Source organism: Astatotilapia calliptera, chromosome 18 (assembly GCF_900246225.1).
Source record: "Astatotilapia calliptera chromosome 18, fAstCal1.2, whole genome shotgun sequence".
Classification (NCBI taxonomy): domain Eukaryota; kingdom Metazoa; phylum Chordata; class Actinopteri; order Cichliformes; family Cichlidae; genus Astatotilapia; species Astatotilapia calliptera.
In genome coordinates this window covers 8068674-8092238 of record NC_039319.1, presented here as the reverse complement: position 1 = coordinate 8092238, position 23565 = coordinate 8068674, and the positions used below count along the sequence as shown (strand labels likewise).

General features: G+C 40.5%; 2 protein-coding genes across 2 annotated transcripts; one reads left to right on the top strand and one right to left on the bottom strand.

Annotated features, from left to right (window-relative positions):
• Window positions 1-916: 916 nt before the first annotated feature.
• On the bottom strand, window positions 917-4375 carry eif3f (eukaryotic translation initiation factor 3, subunit F). Its single transcript, XM_026149111.1, has 8 exons — window positions 4213-4375; window positions 3739-3809; window positions 2771-2850; window positions 2549-2686; window positions 2365-2456; window positions 2063-2199; window positions 1793-1906; window positions 917-1189 (listed from the first exon to the last, which is right to left on the bottom strand). Exons 1-8 carry the CDS (start codon window positions 4322-4324, stop codon window positions 1112-1114), a joined length of 822 nt encoding a protein of 273 aa, XP_026004896.1. The 5' UTR covers window positions 4325-4375; the 3' UTR covers window positions 917-1111.
• On the top strand, window positions 4362-22800 carry kcnj9 (potassium inwardly rectifying channel subfamily J member 9). Its single transcript, XM_026149110.1, has 10 exons — window positions 4362-4431; window positions 4733-5314; window positions 5444-5559; window positions 6150-6587; window positions 7715-7928; window positions 11097-11298; window positions 12954-13146; window positions 13392-13589; window positions 15725-15855; window positions 21497-22800. The coding sequence occupies exons 4-10, from the start codon at window positions 6290-6292 to the stop codon at window positions 21761-21763; spliced, it is 1503 nt and encodes a 500-aa protein (XP_026004895.1). The 5' UTR covers window positions 4362-4431; window positions 4733-5314; window positions 5444-5559; window positions 6150-6289; the 3' UTR covers window positions 21764-22800.
• Window positions 22801-23565: the final 765 nt, after the last annotated feature.

Genomic DNA, 23565 nt, shown 5'->3' with positions numbered 1-23565 from the left:
ACAGATTTTAAACATATTTTATAAAATAGGTTTTGCTAAAAAGTCATTATCCTACATAAACTCAAAACATTTGTAGTATTAAGTACTCATTAGACCCATTTGCATTATACTGCTCAGTAATGCTGGATATATCTCAGCTTTATATTTGAATGCTTTTAAAGTAAAAACTTCAAAGTCATTCTAAAGCTTTAAAGTAAATGGTATGGAGTAGAAATGGCTAAAAACACTGAGTGGAAGTAGAAAACAGCATGACCCAGAAGTACTTAGAAGCACTACTTAAAACGACATACACACCCACCATGACATCACCTACTAATTAGTAAAATCTCAGCTTTGAGTTGAGCAATTTTGCTATTGCCAGCTTAGCATTCTGAAACTGGATACGCCAAAACAACCAGTGGTTCAGTCTGAAATTAAGCCCATGCTCATTGGGTAGCAACTTGCAAATAAAATGTCATTAGCCAATGAGCATTTCCTGGAAAATCATAATTTCTGACTTAGTAAATTTAATGTTTTATGAAATATAACTTGAGCTCACAAATAATCAGTAAAATGTTGATGTTAAAAAGGACTGGAAGGCCGTTAACCTTATAATTCTATGTAAACCAAAGTCCTTTTACAGGCAGACGTTCCCACCGCCTGCTGACCTTCAGAAAGAATGAAAGCTTAAGGGGCCTCACACCCTTAAACTATGCTCATCTTTTACACCACAAATGAACTCTAGTCAAAATATATTGGTGGAGGGCCAATCAAATGTCATGGGTTGAACAGCCACCCCATGTCCCCCCTCTACATACGCCCATGATAAGATATAAGGTCAGTTGTCTCCTTAAAAATACATTATTACAGATCAAGAATCATGAAGCAGGTTGACAGCAGTAAATGCGAGGTGTCTAATAAGCAGAAAGGAAACGTGTTAGCAGTATGATCCTTCCTTTAATGTTCATTAGCTACTTGTGACAAACCAAGCAGCCTTAAATTTAATTACCATCTTACCACAGGGAATGAACACTTTGTGACTGTTTAACATCTTTATTTTCATATCAGCCAAAAAAAAAAAAAAAAAAAAAAGGTACAAAAATTAAATATGAATGACTTCAAAGAAACCCTCTCAGAGCAGCACCAGCTTCTCATTGAGAGCAATCTGTGCTTGGGTGAGGTTGGACAGGTAGGTCACCATCAACAGGTCCTGCAACAACAAAAGAGAGCATTTAGATTCACACTAAACTAAAGTGAAAGATTATAACAGCATAACAAGGAAACAAGATTAAAGGATGGCAAGTTTGGAAAGATAATGCCCAGATAAATGATGCAAAAATACTTCCATCTTCTAAAGCTTCTAATCCTGAAGTAAAACAGTATGATGCAAGTAGAGCCCAGAGACCATAAATAACCATAAAAACAGGAGGAGAGTTTAATTAAATGCCAAAAACAACTCAGAGCTCACCTAAAGCCTCTTATATAAGAGATATGACAATTCAGTTTACTCTTTTTAGAGCCAATGTGTTTATACGTGGAGAGAAATTAAGTACATTATTGCCACAACAATAAAATTTTCAGCTACTTCCTTGTCACAACAGGTCAGCACAGCGGGTTCGATTTGGCAGTTTATTGCCAGATGATCTTCCTGACGCTAGACTTGTGTCTCTACCACAATAATAAAAATGACAGTGTCTATTAAGCTAGTCTCTACTGCTATTTTTTAAGTGCCATTTGCCTGTCTGTTTAGATCAAATAGCAAAACAAAAACGGTAGTTGTCACTGATATAGTAACTTAAACATGAGCACTTACATTGATGTTGGAATTGAGCATGTTCTCAAAGTCCTCAGGTGAGATAGTGGGCACTTTGTTTACCAGATCCATCAGGAAACGGCCCACGCTGTTGTCTGCTGTCACCTTGCCAGACTGAAACAGAACAACATGAACTTCATAGCCATCATCAGCGCAAAACTTAATTACTGCTCAAATGTTCCCAGGTGACCAATATTAAGTTAAATTGGCAGGGATTTAATTAGAAAAGAAAAAAAAAAACCCAGGGGACAAGTTTGTCTTGATACTCACCAGCACATCCTCAATGTATGCCAGCACTGTGGTCAACATGTCCTGTACCCTGGCTGCAGCACCACCAACCTGAGATAGGTCAGAGGTCAGCCCCTTGGTACGACTGGGGGTCACACGTGTTCGCTGTAGCAGGTCCACTAAAGAACAAATAGAGAGTATAATATAAAGTTTTCTTTCCTTTCATATGCACCCCAGCGAGTTGTTTGAGACACTGGGATTTAATTATTTGGCATTTCACAGATACTTAGTCACGAAGCATTTGTTTTCAAACAGTCGCCTTCATTTATTCTTTGTATTCTTACCGCCTATCCTCTCAGTGTCATAGTACACATACTTGACAGACAGTGGGGTGAACATCACACCAACTGTCTTTCCTGGCACACCCATCTGCGCACTGTGTAGGAGACACACAAACACATTCAGAGAAGCACTTTCAGGCTGTAGATGATCACATAAACACAGGCGCTGACAGAAAGATCAGCCAACCTGACGTAGGCGCGGATGTTCATTTTGCCACTCTGCAGTGCCGTGTCCACGGTCAGGTGAATGGGATTAGAGGCCTCACGGCTGTAGTACTCGTGGATGAGCACTGAATGTTCTGTGATATCAAAGCCTGTGGCATACCTGTCAGAAAAGATGAACATCTGCTAAAGAATACTGTTTTTTCCACTTTTAACTTTAAATTGTTAATATGACCGACTGACGCACCATCCGATGATGACCTCTGTAGGTGAAACCCTCTTGTGAAGCTCATACATGTTCTTGGCAAACTCCATGTCCACAGCAACCTGTTGTCAAAAACAATGCATTTAAGCACAGCTATGTACACGGTCTCGTAAACATTTCTACAGAATCATCTTTCACTTGTGAAAGAATTCAGTGATAATTACATAACTGCACATTACCTGCACATGTGATGTGACAATAAAAGTGATTTGATTTTGATTTGATAATACATGTATTAGTCATAGCTACCCTGTAAGATATTTTGTAATTCACTGTCTCACAAAGCAGGATTAAACATAGTAGGTGGTATCAAAAACCTTAGAAACTAACGATTTAGCCTCCACCCCATACCTGATAGCATAACACCACCTATAGTTTTCTGAGGGGGGTTGTTTCTATTGTTTACTCAGCTACTCAAAAGTAGTGCTTTGCAACACTATTACACATATCAAAATGAAGTATCGCTACAGTGACCCAGATCATATCCAGAAAAGAACTTCTTGTAACAGGAAGAATCACAATCAGAATACTTTATTAATCCCCAAGGAAATCATGTAGCCTCAGTAGCCATTTAGAAAAACTACCAGGAATTTATTCAGCCTGGTATTTAGCAGCCATATCGAAATTAAAACCTTAATGGACATTTAAAAACCCAGACTCATCTAATTAAAGACACAAAAGCACAAACACACAAGTTTGATAAATTTTAGTTATCTTTTTCTTTGTTGATCCTCCTACGATTTTAATTCATGACTCTTTGAGTTTCGGATATTTCTAACTGAATAATGCGTTATTCTTTAGATTACTTGCTGAATGTCAGTTTCGTGTCTTGTTTATTACTCGATGGCCGATGTGGAATGGCTACTGTATTACTGGCCCTTTCCACTTGGCTTCAACATCAGCAATAAATAAAATTATGTTAGCTGCAAATAAAGAGTTTAGTAACATACCTCATCTTCAGATTCATTGTGAGGGACAGAGAAGCAGTTGGTCACCTCGATAGAGTGCTTGTCAATAGTACCTGAAAAAAGCAAATGTTTCAGTTCTTACATTATATTGTTGTAGCGACGAGCAGCTTCACTGTAAGTTAGCAAACAAGAGGATTCTCCATTAAATCGACAGTAATAAGCGCTAACATCAGCGATCTTTTCCTGTTGCTAAGCATCAAATGAGTGCAAACCCCACCAAAATGGAAAAAAGTCCAGGTGATTTGCTAACTTTTTAACTATATGAACAACTGAGTGGGCGGCCAGCTGTTACGAGTGATGCCGCTAGCTAACTAACAGTAGCTAATGCTAGTCAGCTGCTGAACTGAACCAGCATGTGTTAGCAGCTAAAGCTAAAAGCAGCTAACTATGCGGCAACTGGTTTCGTGCGAAATCGGTCCAAGCGGCGCAGGACAAACATATTGTCTTTTTACTTACCCAAAAGGGTTCCAATCACACGACTCGCTCCCTCATTTCTTCGCTCGTAAGAGTCGCAGATAGAAGCGAGAACGACGGGATGAATTTTCACAACTGGCCCGAACACCGACATCTTGGAAAAGGAGGGCAGACTACTGATCACACTGCATGAAGAGACCAACTGATTACCGGCGTCATGGACACATATACCGCCACCTTGAGGCTGGCGGATAAATAGCGGTTAGTGAGAATAATGCTAATTATGATCAAGTCATTGATATCATTGTGATACAATGTTGTAGGACTGTATCTTCCTCTATAAGCGGAATTTTTTAATTAGTGAATTATTCTAACAAGGAGTCTGGTATAATAATAGTAATAATAATGTTATTATGGAAAAGCCATAAAAAGGATTGCATCACAATCAGACCATATTTAAAATGACATATACAATGAGCATTATTACATCCAATCTGTATGTTTATGTTTCTGCATTTTTGCATTGTTACTGCATCACAAAGGCCTTTAATTTCCCCATCAGTGAACTCTGCAGATGCTGAGGGTCTGACCGAGAGGAGGGAGAGGACTGTCCCTTCTGTTGTGGAAATGAGAAGCGTCTGAGGCAAGCAGGCAAACAAGCAGGCAGGCTTGATAGGGGCTGGGCTGATGACAGCATCCTCTACCGCTCCACACCTGACCGACTCCATCAGATACACAGATGATGGAGCTCTCCGCGCTGCCGGGTTATTATCCTGTTGCCTCCATTTCGCACATCCACTGCCAGACACATGTTCTGAAAAAGCCTTATCGTTAATCAGAGTACTTGAACTGTTTTTTTCGGGTTTGTTTGGGTGTGTGTGTGTGTGTGTGTCTTTAGCTTGGGCTGCCCGCTTTTTATTTTTTGTGAATACTGAGCGGTCGGATCGAGGTGGTCTTTGTTTTCCAGGAAAAGCGAACAAGAGTGGACTGATTATGCTGCGTCGCTCGTAAATATCAGAAATGGGTGTAATTGAACCAAGGTTGCGAATCCTGGCTCGTTCTTGGACTCGATTTTCGCCGTTCTTATGGCAAAACATCTGCCCAATCTGGGTCTTACACATCTACAAGTTGGTGCACTGAGCAGGTAGGATTTTACTCGTTTATCTTTGGTCTGTGTGACATTAAAACCGTAGCTGAGCTGTTTGGTTCCTGTAGCCCTCTTGCCGGCTCACAGACACTCTTTAACAGAGGCTATTTCTGATCCATCCATCAGGCGTAGTGCGTCATCTTGACTGTCACCATCAGTCTCCTCTGGCGTCCAATCCGCCAGTTGTCCAAATGGACGCACATCATCCAAGGCTATAGAGGACTAGGACTCCATTTTACTGAGTAAATATTTCATCACGTCTCGTTATCCATGTATATATTTAACTCGGCTTCTTATATAGGACTTATGTAAGACTATTTCAACAGGCCTGCTGTATAAATCCAGCATATTTAAAATAGCACGAAGTGCACTTATACAACACACACGTCTGGGCCACACACACACTCCTAGCCCGAGGCTTTTTATGAAACATACAGACCAGTTAAAGTGGCTCTGATATGCATATGCCATGTCGTGCATCAGGAATAGGGGTCTTTCAGAGAACTAATTTATTCTACCATTGTGTCTAATTTCCAAGGACTTTCAAAGTTATCCATATTCAATCTGAAAATAAGGACTTATTCCTTTATTTTATTATTAAAAGACTTCAAATGAGACTTTGACAATAGTAATAAAAGCACAAAAAATGATACACATTTATTTATAGGTTTTTAGAATTTATTATAGCAACATCAGAGTTCAAGCACTCCTGTGAGGAGGTCTTGTTTCTTTAAAGAAATCATTTGACAGTGAATTATTGTGACAGTAAAACAGATAATCAATTCCATTGTTTCATTTGATCAGATCATTGTGTTCTTCTGCTTTATTCCAGGCTTCAGACAAGCAAACAAATGGTTCAGTCAATAGGTACTGGACAGACTCTGCCTTAGGGAGGATATCAATAACACATTAATACTCTTTACACGCTTACACACACACACACACAAACGCACGCACACACAGACGTAGACCATGGCTCTGGAGAACTCCATCTTCCCCTCCCGTCCGGACTCGCTCTCGCTCCCTGTGGAGGAGAAGGTGGAGAGCGAAGAAGTGGAGGTGGCCACGGAGGTCACAGCCTCCACGGGAGTCTTCAACGTATCGGAGGAGCTGGGCCACGTCGTCACCACAGAGACGACTTCTTCCCTTCCGAACTCGGCTCCGGTCAAGAGATCGTTTCAGTCCAAGCTGGCCGAGCGGGAAGCCAATGCTAATCAGCACAGGAAGAAGACACAGGGGACGGAGAAGGAGAGGGGACGGTTCGGGTGGGGTGAGTGACTCTCAAGATGACATCTTGTCCTTGATCCCCCTTCTGTTTGGAACAGTGCACTCACTATGTTCTTTAAATGTTGTGGCTTCTTTCTGGACCTGCAGTTCAACCAGACTGAAATGCATCACTATTAATCTATTTGTATCTGATAAAAATCTCGAGAGATTTAGAGATATTGACTTACTCCTGGATGAACATTTTCTCCATTCAGCCCTGCACCCTCTTCTCCTCCCCATCTGTCTCGCAGTAGTAGTAGTGAATCTTTTCTAATTTAGACCATACTGCAGAGCTTCACCCCTCAGCAATTTTGACAGTCTTGCTCATTAAGCTCTGCTCTGTTTGCTCCAATCTTTGCCGTACATCTTCATAGAATAAAAAGAAAGGAAGCCTAACTAGGGAACTAGGGAAATGTGCAATTTATATGACCCTTCGGTGTTTTAACTCCAACTTGTGATCAAGAATTGATGTCATCATCGCAAAGGACAAAAATCCTACAAAGCAGAGCCAGACTTTTTTTGCAGAAAAGGCAGATTTTGTTTTACCTTAAAATAAGTCTCCATAGCTTGAGTAGCATGCACAATGATTGATATTCATTGATTAAAGCGTATGTGATAGCGGTATAGTGTCATAATTTCAGTTCTGGCTTGGTGCATCCACAGTAAAAAGCCTATAAAACAAAACAAAACAAAACACAGATGAAGTCCAGTGTTATAGCTTTTCTTCTCCAAGCGTTTGATGATGTTGTCCCGTCGCACTTCATCTGCTCTGTTTTATTCACCTGTCATTTTTCATTTATGTTTTCCCTTCTTCACCAGTCTGACTTTCCTTTGAGCCACGCTGAATCTCCCTCAGTAGTTTTGTCCCTTGCTACCTCCCTGTGTTTATGCTCACGTCTCTCTAAGTGCCTTCATCCAATTCTCATCGTCTGACTGCAGTCAGAGTTGTAGCTTTAAAAACAAAACATTTCAGAAAGGGAGCCTCATGTTTTTGAAAGTGTTTAATGGAACAATAAAGAGTTGTCTTCAACGCTGTAAAGGATCAAAAGGCGATGGCACTTTTCCTCCCATTTGTTAGCCTCACAGATTTCTAATCGGGCCCCTTCTCTTCTGTCTCCACCCTTCCACCAGCCCGCACTCGCCGTAAGAGACAGCGCTACGTGGAGAAGAACGGTCGATGCAATGTGCAGCATGGTAACATGCGGGAGACTTACCGATACCTGACGGACATCTTCACCACTCTGGTGGACCTCAACTGGCGTTGCTCGCTCTTCGTCTTTGTCATGGCCTACGCTGTAACATGGCTCTTCTTCGGAGCCATCTGGTACCTCATCGCCTACTGCAGGTAAGATTTAAGATAAAGTCATGTGCACTAATGTATTTGGATCTCTTGCAGTGTGGGAAATCACCATTTGATCTCCCGCTGAATTTGTAAGTGTGCTACCTTGCAAAGAAATGAACAGTCTTTAATGACATGACACTCAGTGGAGAAACTCTTGTGGGCAAACACAGCAGTAAGATGTTTCTCATAGTTGGCCACCAGGTTTTCACTCATCTCTGGAGGGATTTTGTCCCACTGCTCTTTACAGAAACTCTCTAAATCATTTTGGCTTCTTGGCTGCTGCTTAACAACGCCAAGCTTCATCTGCCTTTAGAGATTTTCTATAGTTTGAAATTAGGAAACTGGCTAGGCCACTCCATGATCTTAATGTGCTTTTGCAGACACTAATTTGCTGCCTCTGTGGTATGTTTTGCGTCATTATCATGCAGGAAAACTCATCCATGACGCATCTTCAGTGTTCTGGCTGAGGGAAGGAGGTTCTTGTTCAAGATTTTATAGTACATAGCACCGTCCATTTGCCCCTTAATGCAGTGAAGTCATCCTGTACCCTTAGGAGAAAAACAGCCCCAAAGCATAATGCTTCCACCTCCATGCCTGACTGTGGGGATGGTGCACTTTTGGTCATACTTAGCATTTCTCTTTCTCCAAACATGACAAGTCGTGTTGATGACAAACAGCTTGATTTTAATATCATCTGACAACAGCAATTTCTCCCAAGATTTCTCTCAATAATTTAGATATTCACTGGCAAACTTAAGATGGGCTTGTACATGTGTGTTCTTGAGCAGGGAGACCTCGTGGTGTTGTAATGTTACCAGTGGTGCTTTTGGTCACTGTGCTCTCAACTGCCTTCATTAAGCTCCCTCCTTGTAGTTTTGTGTTGATGCACCACCTTTCATCCTCACCCCATGAGGCAAGATTGGTCTGATTGATCATTTTATATTTCTTTCATTTCTGAATATTCACACCAACAGTTTCCACCTTCTCCCCAACTTCTTGCTGGTCTTATAGTCCGTACCAGACATTATGCAGATCTACAATTTTGTCCCTGACAGCCTCTTTGTCTTGTGGTGGAGATGCCTGAATGGGAGAAATTGAGTTGAGATCAGGAGTATCTGTAATTGATTGATTGATTGCAATCTGTTCTACATGGGCACAGAGCCAATCTGTGGAGGCCACAATTCTGGTTAGTTGCAGAGGATCAAATATTTATTTCAATCAGTGACATACAAATGACTTTATAACTTTTGTTTGTTTTTCAGTTGTTATTCTGTCTCCATTACAATGAAATTACCATAAAGGTTAGAGACTGTTCATTTCTTTATAAGTGAGCAAACTTACAAAGTCAGCAGGGCATCAAATGATCATTTCCCACAGATTAAGTCCTGATCCATAGGATCCTATTCTGAATCCAAGTGATATCAGGAATATGGGACCTAATTTAAACTTTATCTTTTCATATGGTAGCAACACATTATGACCAAAAACAGGATTTTCCCTTGTCTGTGTGCTTTTTTCTGACAACAAATCCTCACATTAAAGTTTCTTGTTTTGGGAAATTGTCTTTTCATATCTAGAGTTCGAAAAAAAAAAAAAGACCATCTTTATGTTTATGTGATCCCATCCAGCAAAATCTTAGTTGGACAGAAATGTAAACAACACTGTATGTATGTAGCTAAAGAGTTGTTTTTGAGTTACTTGAAAAGACATATAATTTCACTAAAAAGTAAAAGAACATCTCTTCCTATTTGTCACCTCTGCAACCTCCTCAACAAGCAGATTCACAGCCAGACTCTTCTTGCTGTGCCACTGCCCTTTGCCCTTTGATGTAGAAATAAGTTTGGAGCGTTCAGAATTTCATACAAATGTTATTAACCGGAGTGGACATTGTGTTGCAACAATTGTGTCAATTTGCATTAAAAAAACAAAAATACATGTATTTTTGTTCTCTGGCTGTGATGTAGTGGTTTGCTTAACATTCACTTTGAAACAAAGGTTAATTCAATTGTAATCAAAGCCATTCAGAGCTCTTTTAGACCTGTAATCATCAGAAAATTTCAGAGAAAGCATAAACATGGATTTATGTTTGCAATTAATTTGAATTCAAGTCTATGTAATAACTCCAAAAATGCAGAATTTAACCATTTAAACAGAATTTTGCTCATAAATTTGGTGCTTTTCTTTAACGAGTGCAAAAATTGAAGCGATGTACTGTATAAGATGTACTGTGCTAATCAGGGAGCTTCAGTGGGGATGGCAGGGAAATTTATTTTAGCTCTTTTCTTGTTTGACAGCTTAGTGCTAAACTAAGCTGACTGCCTTCTGGGTGCGGCATCATATTTAGCAGACAGCTATGAGAACATTATTGATCTTTTCACCGTATTTCCCCCAAAGTCCAACCATTCTTTAAGTGAGCATTAGATTTTTACACATCTACCATAAAGGCCAAAATGAAGCTGCTTTCTCAGCCAAAAAAGCAGATGACAAAGCAGTATTAATATTACAGCGTATTTCATCATGATGTGCTGCCTCTTCATGAGCTGTGATTGCTGGATCTCTGCTCTAATTAACTAACGTATTCGTCTCATAAAAATTGTGACCCTTTTTTATATCAATTGCAGGCCATTCAGTTTTGTGCCAGAAAGCTGTCAGTGTTGCTGCAATCCCTTTGTCACCAGCACAGGTCAATAAAAGTCATAGATTATATAAATGACCTAACACCACTTTCGCTAATTAGCGCTCCCTCTCTGGCTGGAGCTGTGTTAATCGGGGACATTAGTGTGTGTAGTGTGTGTTAGAACAGAAATTCTGCGGACTCTTAGTGGCACAGGATTGAAAAAAACCCTCAAAAGATGCTGAGAGCAAGTTGCGCGTGATGATATATGATGAAAGTGGCGGGTTTCTGCAGCCTCGGCAAGAAGTGACAGCATAAATGTTGGCTTAAGCACCATGTTTAAATCTGATGAACAGGATTGCTCCTATTCATTACAGGAATTAGCTGCAAGGTGGTGGAAAATTTAAATGGAGAGATGAGTCGTCATCTATATATTTCTGCACCTCCAGTCTAAAAATATATATCTTCTCGCTCTCAGTCTATTTTTCCCTCTTGACACCCACTTTGTCACCTCCCGCCTTCCCTTTCTCACACATTCTGCTTCTCCTCTTCCCAAGGGGTGATCTCGACCATCTGGAGGATGAGACGTGGACGCCGTGCGTGAACAATGTCAATGGCTTCATCTCGGCTTTCCTCTTCTCCATTGAGACCGAGACCACGATTGGCTATGGTCACCGTGTCATCACCGACCAGTGTCCAGTGGGCACAATGCTGCTGCTGCTGCAGGCTATACTGGGATCAATGGTTAACGCCTTCATGGTGAGCAGCTTAACTGGTAAAAAACAGAGATGGGGAAATATTTAGAAATCCATCCATCCTTCTCTCGATTTCGTACCCCTTACCTGGGTTCAGTTTGCAGTCTAAGCAGACTTCTCTCACCCCAGGCACCTCTTGTAGCTCATCCAGGGGGAAAACGAGTTCCCGAGCCAGCTGATTCTTGCAGGATGACTGAAACGCACAAACCCCTCCACCACAATAACATGGCAATTCAAAGATATACGGAGGATATGATTATTCAGACTTTCAAACATTCACTTTCTGATAAATTATGTTTTTTTGTTATATTTGTTGGTTCTGTTTTGCCCCACTGTGTTTCTATTTTCTGCATTTTTCGCCCTCCATTCTGTGTCGCCCTGCCTCTGTCTTCATGTCCTGTCTTTCAGTTGCTCCTTCTTTTACTCTAAAGGTAAAGATGTCTAATTTTCCCATCGGTCTTCTGTGTAAATATGACTGTGTGTTTAAGATCGACTCCAGCTTTCCTGTGATCCTGTATCGGATAAGTGGTAAAGAATGGGATGGATGGATGCCCTTTGGACTTTGTGTTTTTTTTTTGGTCTTTGTAACATTACAAGTTTCCTTTTCAATATTTAAACCAGGTGCATGTCCTGCAATTGGGACCTCTCTTCCTATCTCCTATTAAGCATGAGTTTAAATTCATGCAGTGCCAAAGTGAATATTCTCAGTAATTTTGGGATATAAGAATCTTAAATAGACGCTTTCGTATTTAGAATGAATACTGCTGACATCTGTGATGGTTTGTTATCTGATTATGTATTAATGACGATGTAGACATGAGTGTAACATATGTAGCAAACAAGATTGTCAGATGTGTTTTAGCAAAGCAGGAAGTCAGATTAGAGAAACAAATGGAAACGAAAAATGAAAAACAGGCTTCGGAACTTCTGAGTCAGTGTTCAAATTCAGCTAACTCCTTTTGTGCCTGCAATTTCTGTTTGACCCGAGACTGTTTGCTTAAACGGAAGCTTCCTGTCAGCTCAGCTGAATCAAATAAAATAATGATACGCTGTTTTTTTTTAGCTTAGAGAGAAGATTGAATGCACAAATACAGTGGAGCCATAATGACGCAAATTATATGCAGATGGTATTCTTCCTAAAAAAAAGAATATTTACACAGAAAATGCCGATGAAGCTCAATTTTTTTTGCACGGTGTAAGCACTCTTTTGATGAGGATGAATTCACACTCCGACATCCAGGCTGAATCATGTTTATGCATGTTTGGGAGCTGGAAACATTCCAAATTAACAACTGATGTACACGTAGCGTGGGCTGTTTTACTATGCATATAAAAACAGTTGAGTGTGGGGTTAACTCAAGTGTCACTGATCTTTTTAGACAAGAGAAACTGGCAATAGCAAGCTCTTCTAAAAAATGATCAAGGTTAGTTTGTATTCAGCGGCCACAATGAATGTGTTCCAGATGTGCAGACTACACCGGAATTATTCAGCTCTTTAGCTGATGTGTTTGTTATAAACACCAAGACATATGTCTTGGTGTTTATATATTATGTTCCTTTCATAATAATCCTCTGCTTTTCTACTTTGTGCAAGGCTCCCTGTGGCTTTGACTTTTTAGCAGGGCCCATGTTTCACATTGTTCCTTCCTCTCTGTCCAGGTGGGCTGCATGTTTGTAAAGATCTCGCAGCCTAACAAACGAGCTGAGACGCTGGTGTTCTCCAAACACGCTGTTATCTCGCCGAGAGACGACAAGCTCTGCCTGATGTTCAGGGTGGGAGACCTTCGAAGTTCCCACATTGTGGGGGCCAACATCAGGGCCAAACTCATCAAGTCTAAGCAGACTCAGGAGGGTGAGACAGTTAATAATGAATCTTTCTTTTTCTTCCTTTGGTGACAAAAACTGTAACAACTACACCTATTGAAAAATCAAATGGCCCAGTATATAATAACAATAATAATAATAATAATAACATACTTGGCCATGTGAACCGCTCATTCTAAGATCTCTTTTGTGTCTTTCTAGTATTCTGTCATTTTAAACCTGAGCTTCCAGGTACAACCTCTCTCCTTGTCTCCACTTTATTGGCTCTTCCAGGTGAGTTCATCCCTCTGGATCAGACAGACATCAGTGTGGGCTTTGAGACGGGCGATGATCGTCTCTTCCTGGTCTCACCATTGGTGATTTCCCATGAGATTGACGCACGTTCACCCTTCTGGGACATGTCGCAGGCCCAGCTAGAGAAAGAAGACTTTGAGATTGTGGTCATTCTAGAAGGAATGGTGGAGGCCACTGGTGAGAAGGCAAACACCAAATTAAGAAACATCTGCGAGTTTAAATCTATTAATGTAACCCCTAAAAAAAGCATGTTTTATTTGTTGTCCTTGATTTTGAAATGAAGAGACTCCTCCTGTGGGCAGAAACCTTGCAAGCTTTGTAAATCACCCTTAAAACTAACCACAGCACTGAGCGCTATTTTGGGGATTGCACTCATACATTATTTTGTCCCGTTTATTAAATCTAGCCCCAGGTCCTATAATAAATCAGCAAGTAAATAGTAAATAAAGAAATCATCTGGTTTAGTAGTTTAGATTAAATTAAAACATTGAACAAAAAAAAATAAGGAGAAACTCATTTCCATGTATGCACAAGAAATGACAAAAACCTAGAAGTCACGGTCTAGCAATCTGCAGTCTGATGTTACCCCAACAGAAAGCAAACTGTTTAAAACTGGAGACTCATCTACCCTTGGGCAAATCACAGAGCCCTGCTGCGCTTACTCACTCTTGATAAATCATCAGTAAAAGTGGACCTATTATGCTATATATTTCCAGCGCCATATTTTTATTTTTAGCCTCTTCTAGAGTGGCTTTGCATGATTCACAGATTCCATCCATCTTCTTCCGCTTATTTAATTCATTGTCGTGAAGTGGATCCCAGTAGTTGCAGGGATTTAGAATGACCCGATCCAATTTAACCCGATCCATGTCTTTGGACTGTGGGAGGAAGCTGGAGTTCCCAAAGAGAATCCACACATACACAAGGAAACTGTACAACATGCAACCCTCCTTTAGCTAATTTCTTCCAATTGGCTGCCCCTTGGAAACAGATGGGAAAGGATTCCTATCCACTCACCCATCCATCCATCCATCCATCCATCCATCCATCCATCCATCCATCCATCCATCCATCCATCCAGTAAAATAAAAAAAACTATTTCGGACACTATTGGGACTTTATGCCAAAATATCAGAGCTGAGTCTGCTAGATGAATAACTGACGACTACTACTACTACTGCATTTTTGTCACAAATATAGAATACACTGAGCAAATTTTCTTAAACGAATAAATGCAAATATTTAGTGGCAGTTCCTACCTTGATTTGCTGCCATCTTTCCTCTCATCCTACTACGTTTTTAAAAAAAAAAACAGACAATGCATGATGGGATAGGTAACAAAATACTCATACTAAATACATAGCTGCTACACACTAAGTATTAAGTGAATACAGACAGAGTCTATATTAATCCCTCCTCCTTGATATCATACAAAGTTAAGAGAAAAAAAACAGTTTTAAAGAAAGTGTACGGAGCAGTCTGAACTTTTGGCTCATAGGGATTACTTGTAAAAATCCTGACTTTAACAGTATACAAGAAAAGAAATAAGGAAAAGCAAAACTAATCCTCTTGAAAAAACATATCATATCAATTTATAAAGCACTTTAAAAAAAAACAACAGGGATGAACAAAGTGCTAAACAATAGCACCAAATATAAAAGACAAATCGAGGCCACCAGGTAGATGATATAGAGACATAAAAGAGTTGTGGAAGTTAAACAATATAGGAGTACACTAAAGTATGTTTTACTTTCTCCTGCTAGTCTTAAGTGCATCTGGATTTATAGGATATTCATTCCCAAAGTAATTTGCACAAGCTGGGACGTTCCAAATATTATGTGCTTGTTTATCTTTTCTCCCTTATCCCTCTCTTATATTGCCTTACGTCAGATTCATTCTGAGAGGATGATATACTCTACTAGTTTCCTCACAGTTTAGCAAGAACTCAGTGTATCGAGGCTATTCAGGATGTGTATCTGTGAGGTAAAGGTGGCCTCTCCACCTACACCAAATATTGATTCCCTTAGTCAGAGCGCTATGTTACAAAGACTTAGCTGACAGTCATAACTCTGCTGCAGAGAACATCCTTACAACGACAGCTTGCCAGTGAAATTGTTTGTGACTAAATGGGTAAATGAATTATGTTTGTGTAAGAGTTCTTGGTGTGGTGCTTTTACTCTTCTGCTTTGCCATAGCCAGGCACAGCGAATCCAGTTAATATCAAATCATTTATCACACAGACCAGAACAAATGCCGTGAGGGAAAATGTGTATTATGAATCTCTATAGTCATCCATTTGTTTGTGCATGCAGGGATGACATGCCAGGCAAGGAGCTCGTATCTTGCAGAGGAGTTGTTGTGGGGTCACAGGTTCAGCCCAATGATGTCGCTGGCAGAGGGCTTCTTTGACGTCGACTATGGAGCCTTTCACCACACATTTGAGGTAATGTCTCTTGAAGAAGATGTGATGAGGGCAAGCTAATAAAGCACAGCATGATTTGTTGCACTCCCATGACACCTATCACAGGTGTCACTGGAAAAGAGAGGGGGTACACTCTGGGCAGCTCGCCAGTCTTTCGCAGAGTTATACAAAGGGGTGGACAAAGATTGATGCTTTGATTTACACCTAAAGCCAATGTAGAATCACCAGTTAACCTAACATGCACGTCTAGTAAAATCTTCTCTTATAAGTATGTGTACCTCATGAAGATGAAGTGCCTCAGGGTCTGTCTTAAAATATAATTTACTATTTAACAGAAAATCTCACCTCAATTTTCCTAATCATGATCAACAAGCAGATAGCCAAGGACTGCATGAATTTGTGTTTAAATTTACTCACAGAAATTTTAAAGTATTCCAAATATTCTTAGTGGCTATGTTGGTTTCCAAAAACATTTAATATGTGACATTTCTGTTAACAGTATAATTTATTTTAATTATTATTATTATTATTATTTTAATTTATTTTCTCTAGTTATGGAAGAAGGTTTGCTTGGCTATGACGGAAAACATCATAAGGTGAAGGAAAGAGAACAGTAGTGTTCAGAGAACCTGCTTCACTTTGAGTAAGGCACTTCAAAATGTCACAGTGGATGACTGTCCTTAGGACGGGCTACAAAGTACTCATTTGGCTTCATCTCGATGTTTTCTTCTTGTGTTATTATATACAGGCTCTATATGTGGACAAGCATGTGAAAGTTACCACTAAAATCCTAAGGCTAGAAATAATTTAAAATAAATGGTGAAGTTAAATTTTTGTATTTTCTCTTCCCTATTAAGAGATGTTCCACTTTATTCCTTTATTAAAGCTTTCTGCATAGCTGAAGTAAAAATAATTAACAATAAGCATCCGCACCAATCTGTCTGTCGATCTCCCGCCGCCCTCTCCTCTCACTTAATGAACAAAACTCCTTCACTTGGGGCAGTAACTCATCCCTGACCCAGAGTGGGCACTCCACCCTTTTCAGGCTGAAAACCATGGCCTCAGATTTGGAGGTGCTGATTCACACTCGGCTGTAAACTGCTCCGGTGCAAGCTGGAGGCTATCACTTGATGAAGCCGACAGAACCACATCCTCCGCAAAAAACAGAGACGAGATTCTGAGACCGCCCAAGTGGATGCATGCCGCCACTTGGCTATGCTTAGAAATTCTGTCCATAAAAATCATGAACAGAATTGATTCAACACCCACCAGGAACGAGTCTGACTTATTGCCAGCTATATGGACCAAGCTATTGCAACAGTTGTGTGAGGATGGAATGGCTTGTAGGGGTTGTTGGGCAAACTCCCCTGCACCCTCAAGTATCCTCGAGATGGTAAAGAGTCCAGGTCCAGTGATGAAAACCGCATTGCTCCTCCTGTATCTGAGGTTCAATTAACGGAAAGACTCTCCTTTTGAGCACCCTGGCATAGACTTTCCCCGGGAGGCTGAGGAATGTGATTCCACTATAGTTGGAGCACACTCTCCGGTCCCCGGTCATATTCATCATAGAGGCATGTCAACCAAGACAGCCCTACAACATCCAGAGCCTTCAGGAACTCTTGGCTAACCTCATCCACCCCAGGGGCTCTGCCATCAAGGAGTTGTTTAACTGCCTCAGTGATGGATCAATCATCCCCCTTGTCCCCAGACTCTGCTTCCTCTACGGAAGACGCTTCAGTGGGATTAAGAAGGTCCTCGAAGTATTCCTTCCACCGCCTGATAATATATTCAGCTGAAGTCAGCAGCGCTCCACCCACACTATTCATGGTGCAGGTAGAGCACCACTTTTGCCTCCTGAGTTGCCTGACGGTTTGCTAGAAACTCTTTGAGGCAGTCCAAAAGTCTTTTTCCATGGCCTCTCCAAACTCCTCCCACACCCAAGTTTTTGCTTTGGCCACTGCCTGAGCTGCGATCTATTTGGCCTATAGGTACTTACTGGCTGCCTCCGAAGGCCCATAGGCTAACCAAGCCTGTTAGGACTCCTTCTTTAACATGATCCATTTCGATCATGTCCCAAGTCAGGCCTGTTCCCAACCTGAAGGCCTAGGGAACAAACCCTCTCATCCACCAGGAAAAACTCCAACGTACAAGCAGCAAGCCTAGGGGATACTAAGATACCTACTCTAACCTGCCACCTCTCTCCACGGGCAACTCCAGACTGTGACAGAGTCTAGCCCCTTTCCAGAACTGATTCCAGAGCCCAAGCCGTGCGTTCAGGTGAGCCGACTATATCTAGCTGGTACCTCTCAACCTGAGAACTAGCTCAGGCTCCTTCCCCACCAGAGAGGTGATGTTCCATGTCCCAATCGCTAGACCCTGTAGCCAGGGATCGGTCCACCAGGGTCTCTGACCCTATGGCGCCTCCTGCAGGTGATGGACCTACAAGAGGGTAGGCACATGTCCCTTTTTTCAAACGCCCTGTGGGCTAAGTCCTGGCCACCAGGTAAAAGGTGAAGATCAGTAAAGGAACCTTCCTGAAACGAACATTAGAAATGCCATCTTGAGAACTCCTATTGGGATAAAGTAATGAAATGAACTGAAAATAAACAAAGGAAGCAAATGAACAGTACAGCTTGCGAGTAAAATAGCTACATAAATGTAAGGCTTCACTGTTAGTTCCTCAGAGTTTAAGAAAAAAGACAATTTTCTATAATTCATCATCTGAACTAAGCAACAATTCTTCTAGAAGCACCAAGATTATTATCTACTCTTTGTCTGTTATCCCTATTCCTGTCTCCACCTACACGTGTAACTGGCAGCTGAATTCTCACATTCTCTTGGGGTTGTTGAAAAGCATGCTGGGATGTGTAGGAACTCTGACTAAAGTATTTATTTCATGTTTATTTTTGTAGAGATGTGGACTGTACATTACATGGACATGTGTTACATACGTGGGCATTTGTAGCCTAATGCAATGAGTCTTTAAAAACATAAACAGAAATACTAACTGAAGTGAGCACTGAAGTGAGCAGACAAACACAGAAAATATGGTGAAGTTTGATTCATGTTCAAGTTTGCAGGTTTTTTTCTGCATAAAGGAACTTTGGAAAGATGTTTTTGCCAAAGCAAAATCACACAGATTGTCATAAGATTATAAGTTTTTAACTAGTTTTGTTATTTTGGATGAAATTTACTGAAAATAACAGACAATTTATATATCAAATGGTTTAAAATAGCCTGAGAAAACAGATGTCTTTAAAATAAAATAATGCAGTCAGAGTTGTAGAAGTGGATGAGGCAGATTACACTAAAAAGATTAGGAACTCGCATTTAAGCTGGCAGAACTGTCAGGCTGTACTTAGACACAGTAATACTTTGAGATAAATCCTAAGGTCTTCATGCTAATATGCCCAAAGTGACATGTTGATGTTTAGCATATTAACATGTTACTGACTGGCAGTAGACACAATGCATAGTTGAGTCTGATAGCAATGTCTTTAGTTTTGCAGATATGTGATTATGGAAAAGTAGATGGTGGTTTATGGTTGTGGTGGCGCTGACAGAGGGAAAATTGTAAGGATCCATTAAAGTAATTTGATATGAAGACAGTGAGACAATGATGAGGCGTGAGAGATGGGTTCATGGTGGGGGTGGGATCATGTCAGCTCGGCTCTGAGCCCCTTCTTGTTTGCAGTGGTGATGGACAGGCTGACAGATGAGTTCATGCCAGAGTCTCTATTCTGTTCACAGAAGAAGTTGTTATTTGTGGGGAGGCAGGCAGAAAGGTGAAGATACAAGGCGTAGAGGTAATGAAGGTAGATGAATTTAAATACCTAGGGGTCAACTATGCAAAGCAATGGACAAAGCACAAGAAAGATGAGGAAGAGAGTGCAGGCAGGGTGGAGTGGAATACGTGAAAGGGGAGGTTTTTATAAGGTGGTAGTGAGACCTGCTATACTGTATGGTTTGGAGACAGTGGGACTGACATAAAGACAGGAGGCCGAGGTGGAGGTGGCAGAGTTGAAGATGATAAGAGTTTCACTGGGTGTGACCAGGACGGCCAGGATTATAAATGAGAACATCAGAGGGACAGTTCAGGCTGAGCATTTTAGGAACAAAATAAGAGAGACAAGGTTGAGATGGGATATAGTGGACAAAGGAATTTGAAAATGCTCCTGCCAGGCAGGAGGAAAAGAGGAAGACCACACAGAAGATTAATGGATGTGGCGGATAAGGACAGATGAGAATATTAGGGATAAGGTGACCCCTAAAGAGATCAGTCAAAAGAAGAAAATAATTTTGTAATGGTTTTTATTTTGGTTAGTTATAGTTTTTCAAAAATAAAAGTTCTAAAGCCAGTCGACATTGTCTTCTCAAGCCATTGTGCTAAAACAAGTCCTGCAGTACTTGCTCTTGCCATTTTACCAACATTGTCTGTAATTCAATTACACAGTGATCATTGGATAATAAATACATTTTTAAAGTGTGCTTTCAAACTGCAATGAAAAAATATCTGTCTATTTATTTTATTTTATTTAATTTATTTAATTTATTTTTTTTTACCATTTTGCTAATGTATGCTGTTTGTTTTGTTAACTTTCCTTTTAATTATTTTATAAATTGAGTTAAGTTTTGCACATCCTGTTATTGCCTTTTCTAAAGCACTTTGCTATTCATGTCTGGGTAAAAGTTTAATATAAATAAATGTTTCCTGCTTGCTTGGTGGGATCCATTTCCAAACAAAATGTATGACAAATATTAAAAGCATAGTTAGATCAAAATAGAAACTTCAGAAACATAGGACACTGTTTGGGTGGTTGAAGGTGAGCGCTATCAAGTGGAAGTTGCTTAAAATTCTCTGCTGCTGCTTCTTTGATGTGTGAAATCAAAATACAGATGCTGTAAAGCAGCGTCTGGTGCTTTGATGTTCTTAAAGCCTATGGAAGATAAATGCACTGGCTCGTGTATAGCACTTTTCTACTGTACTTGAGCACTCAAAGCACTTTATATAAGATGTCTCATGTTTAGCCATTCACACAAGCACTTTTTCCTACATATAAGGGCCACCCCAAAAGCTAATATACTAAAACGGAAAATACTGAAATGGAACTATATGTGTTAACTCTAACTTATGGAATACATGACGGCAATTACAAAGTCAATTCAAATCAATTTTTATAGAACATGTTAACACAGTAGAAGTTAACCAACATGCTGCAGAGTAAACAATCGAGGCATCATTAAACCATTATAATAAATTTTAAATAAATCAAGCTAATTATCTGATGATATACTGTGACCTGAATCTAAACTGAAACTGAAAAGGTCAGCAAGGATTTTGGGTTCATTCGGATGATAGAGCAGGTCATCTGCTAATCAGTAGGTTGGTGGATCATCACTTCCTAGTTGCTCCAGTTTGCATGCCAAGTATCTTTGGGCAAGATACTAACCCGAAGTTGCTCTCTGAGGCATCAATCGGAGTATGACTGTGTGAAAAAGCATACCAAACAGTGCTAGTGTGAATGGGTAAATGAGGCAATTTGTGTAAAGTGCTTTCAGTGGTCAGAGTAGAAAAGTGCTATAAAAGAACCAGTCTATTCATTTTGGACTACACAAAAGTTAACAGAGAAATCCTCATCTTACTTTTCTGCTTCCTTCTAAGGTGGACACGCCATCCTGCTCAGCACGAGAGCTGTCATTAGCTGCAGCCAGACTTGATGCTCATCTCTACTGGTCCATCTCCAGCAGGCTGGATGAAGAGCCCACTCTGGCCAACCAAGCGGCCAAGCAGCCAGACAGCGGCTCGGCCAACAGCAAAGGAGGGGAGCCGACCTTCATTGTCGGGGAGATGACTGACATCCAGGAGCAATCAGGACTGGGCGAGCTGAATGGCAGCGTTGCCACCGACCAATCAGAATCCGAGGCCTAGAACAGAGAATGTTTGCAAAGACCTTCAGTATATCGCCATTACCATGCCACAGTTTCCAGACCTTTACTTTCAAGGCAACAAGTAGTTTCATTAGGCTCACTTCTGCAGTATACTCCATATCTTATGTTACCATCTGAAAGAGTTTATTTCTTGAAACTTTTGTCTTTTCTTTGTGCGTTCGTCTTTGTTAAAAGTGTACTGTATGTGTGCTATCTCCTTTCAGTTTGTTGTGTTAGCTCCAATCACCCTTGCCTATATCTACATTTAAATGACAATACTATGCTTTAGGTGGGGTCAACAGCAGTATATCCTGTGGACCGAAACAGAAACGTAATATGTCCTGTTGGGTAAAAGGATGGCTTCATGTGCAGAGTTAACTATATAGATTGTATACATTTAAATAGGTACAGTGCATAGATGCTTTATTTTCACATGCACTAACATCGACATGGTAGTAGCCTCACATTTGATTAGATGCAAGGATTGTTATGAGATTTAATGCACATCCATCAGGTGTTAACAGGGTGGGAAATTAACACCAGCACACAGCCGCTGGTACATCTGTCTGTTTGGCAACAAACCATCATGTGGTGCTAGAAAAATGTCTGAACACCTATTTGACCTGACAAAAGTGTAAAAGCATCTGTGAACATCGCAGCTAGCTTCCTGCCCAGAGATTAAGCACTATTTTCTCTTCAGAGGACACAAAATGTTAATGTTTGTTAAAACTACTGATAGAAATTTGCTGCACTCGACACATTACGGTGAGTAGGGTATGTAAAACCTTTAACGTAGAGACAGGTTAACACTCAAGCGTATTCGTGGCTTCGTTTCACATGCAGTGTGTGTACAACGAGGGTAAATGTATCTTTTGTCCCCTGCCAAGTAGAAACTTATAAAGCACAACAGTGTCCTGCTCAGTTCAGCCCAAACTCCTGCTTCTGCTGCTGTGTATATATGTGGTCATTTTTACTTGATGTTTTTAATATTTAAGATGAAACATCAATTAGAATGAATAAACTGCAGTATATTCCACAGGATCTGCATCTGTTTATGTTCTGACGAGAAGCTACATGAAATATGCAACATGAGGGTTCACAAGTTTTCGTGTTTGATAAGAAAACTGGTGTTCAGTCCTGAAAATTTGTTTAATCCTTTTTACTATTAAATTATGTAGTCTAACGATAATAGATAGGCTGAATATATCTTCTCAATTATGGTAAATACCATTCAAGGTTCCCATACTTTGCTTTTGCCATTATATACATCAGCAAATTTCAGTGGTGCAAATGGTACTTTCTAGCCTCATACACTTACCTGAAAATGAATTATACACAAAACATACCCCATTTGATAAAATATGATGAACTGTTAAACTATTAGCTCTATAAGCATTTTATTACGTACACCTTGCTAGTCCCAGGTTTAACCCCTTTCATCCATTGACATGACAGCACAACCCAGTTGCTGCAGATACGCCGACTGAACATCCACGATGCGTCCCAAAGGTGATCTACTGGATTGAGATCTGGCGACTGAGAAGGCCAGTGTACAGCGACCCTGTCGTGTTCACAAAACCAGTTTGAGCTTTGTAAGATGCTACGTTTTCCTGCTCGAATAGCCTTTAGAGGCTGTGGTCATAAAGGAACAGACGTGCTCAGCAAAAAGTCAGGTAGGCCATGGCATTTACTCCCGTACACCATTATACCACCAGAAGCCTGAACTGTGACACAAGGCAGGATCAATCCATGCTTTCATGTTCTTTACACCAAATTCTGACCCTACCATCTGAATGTCACAGC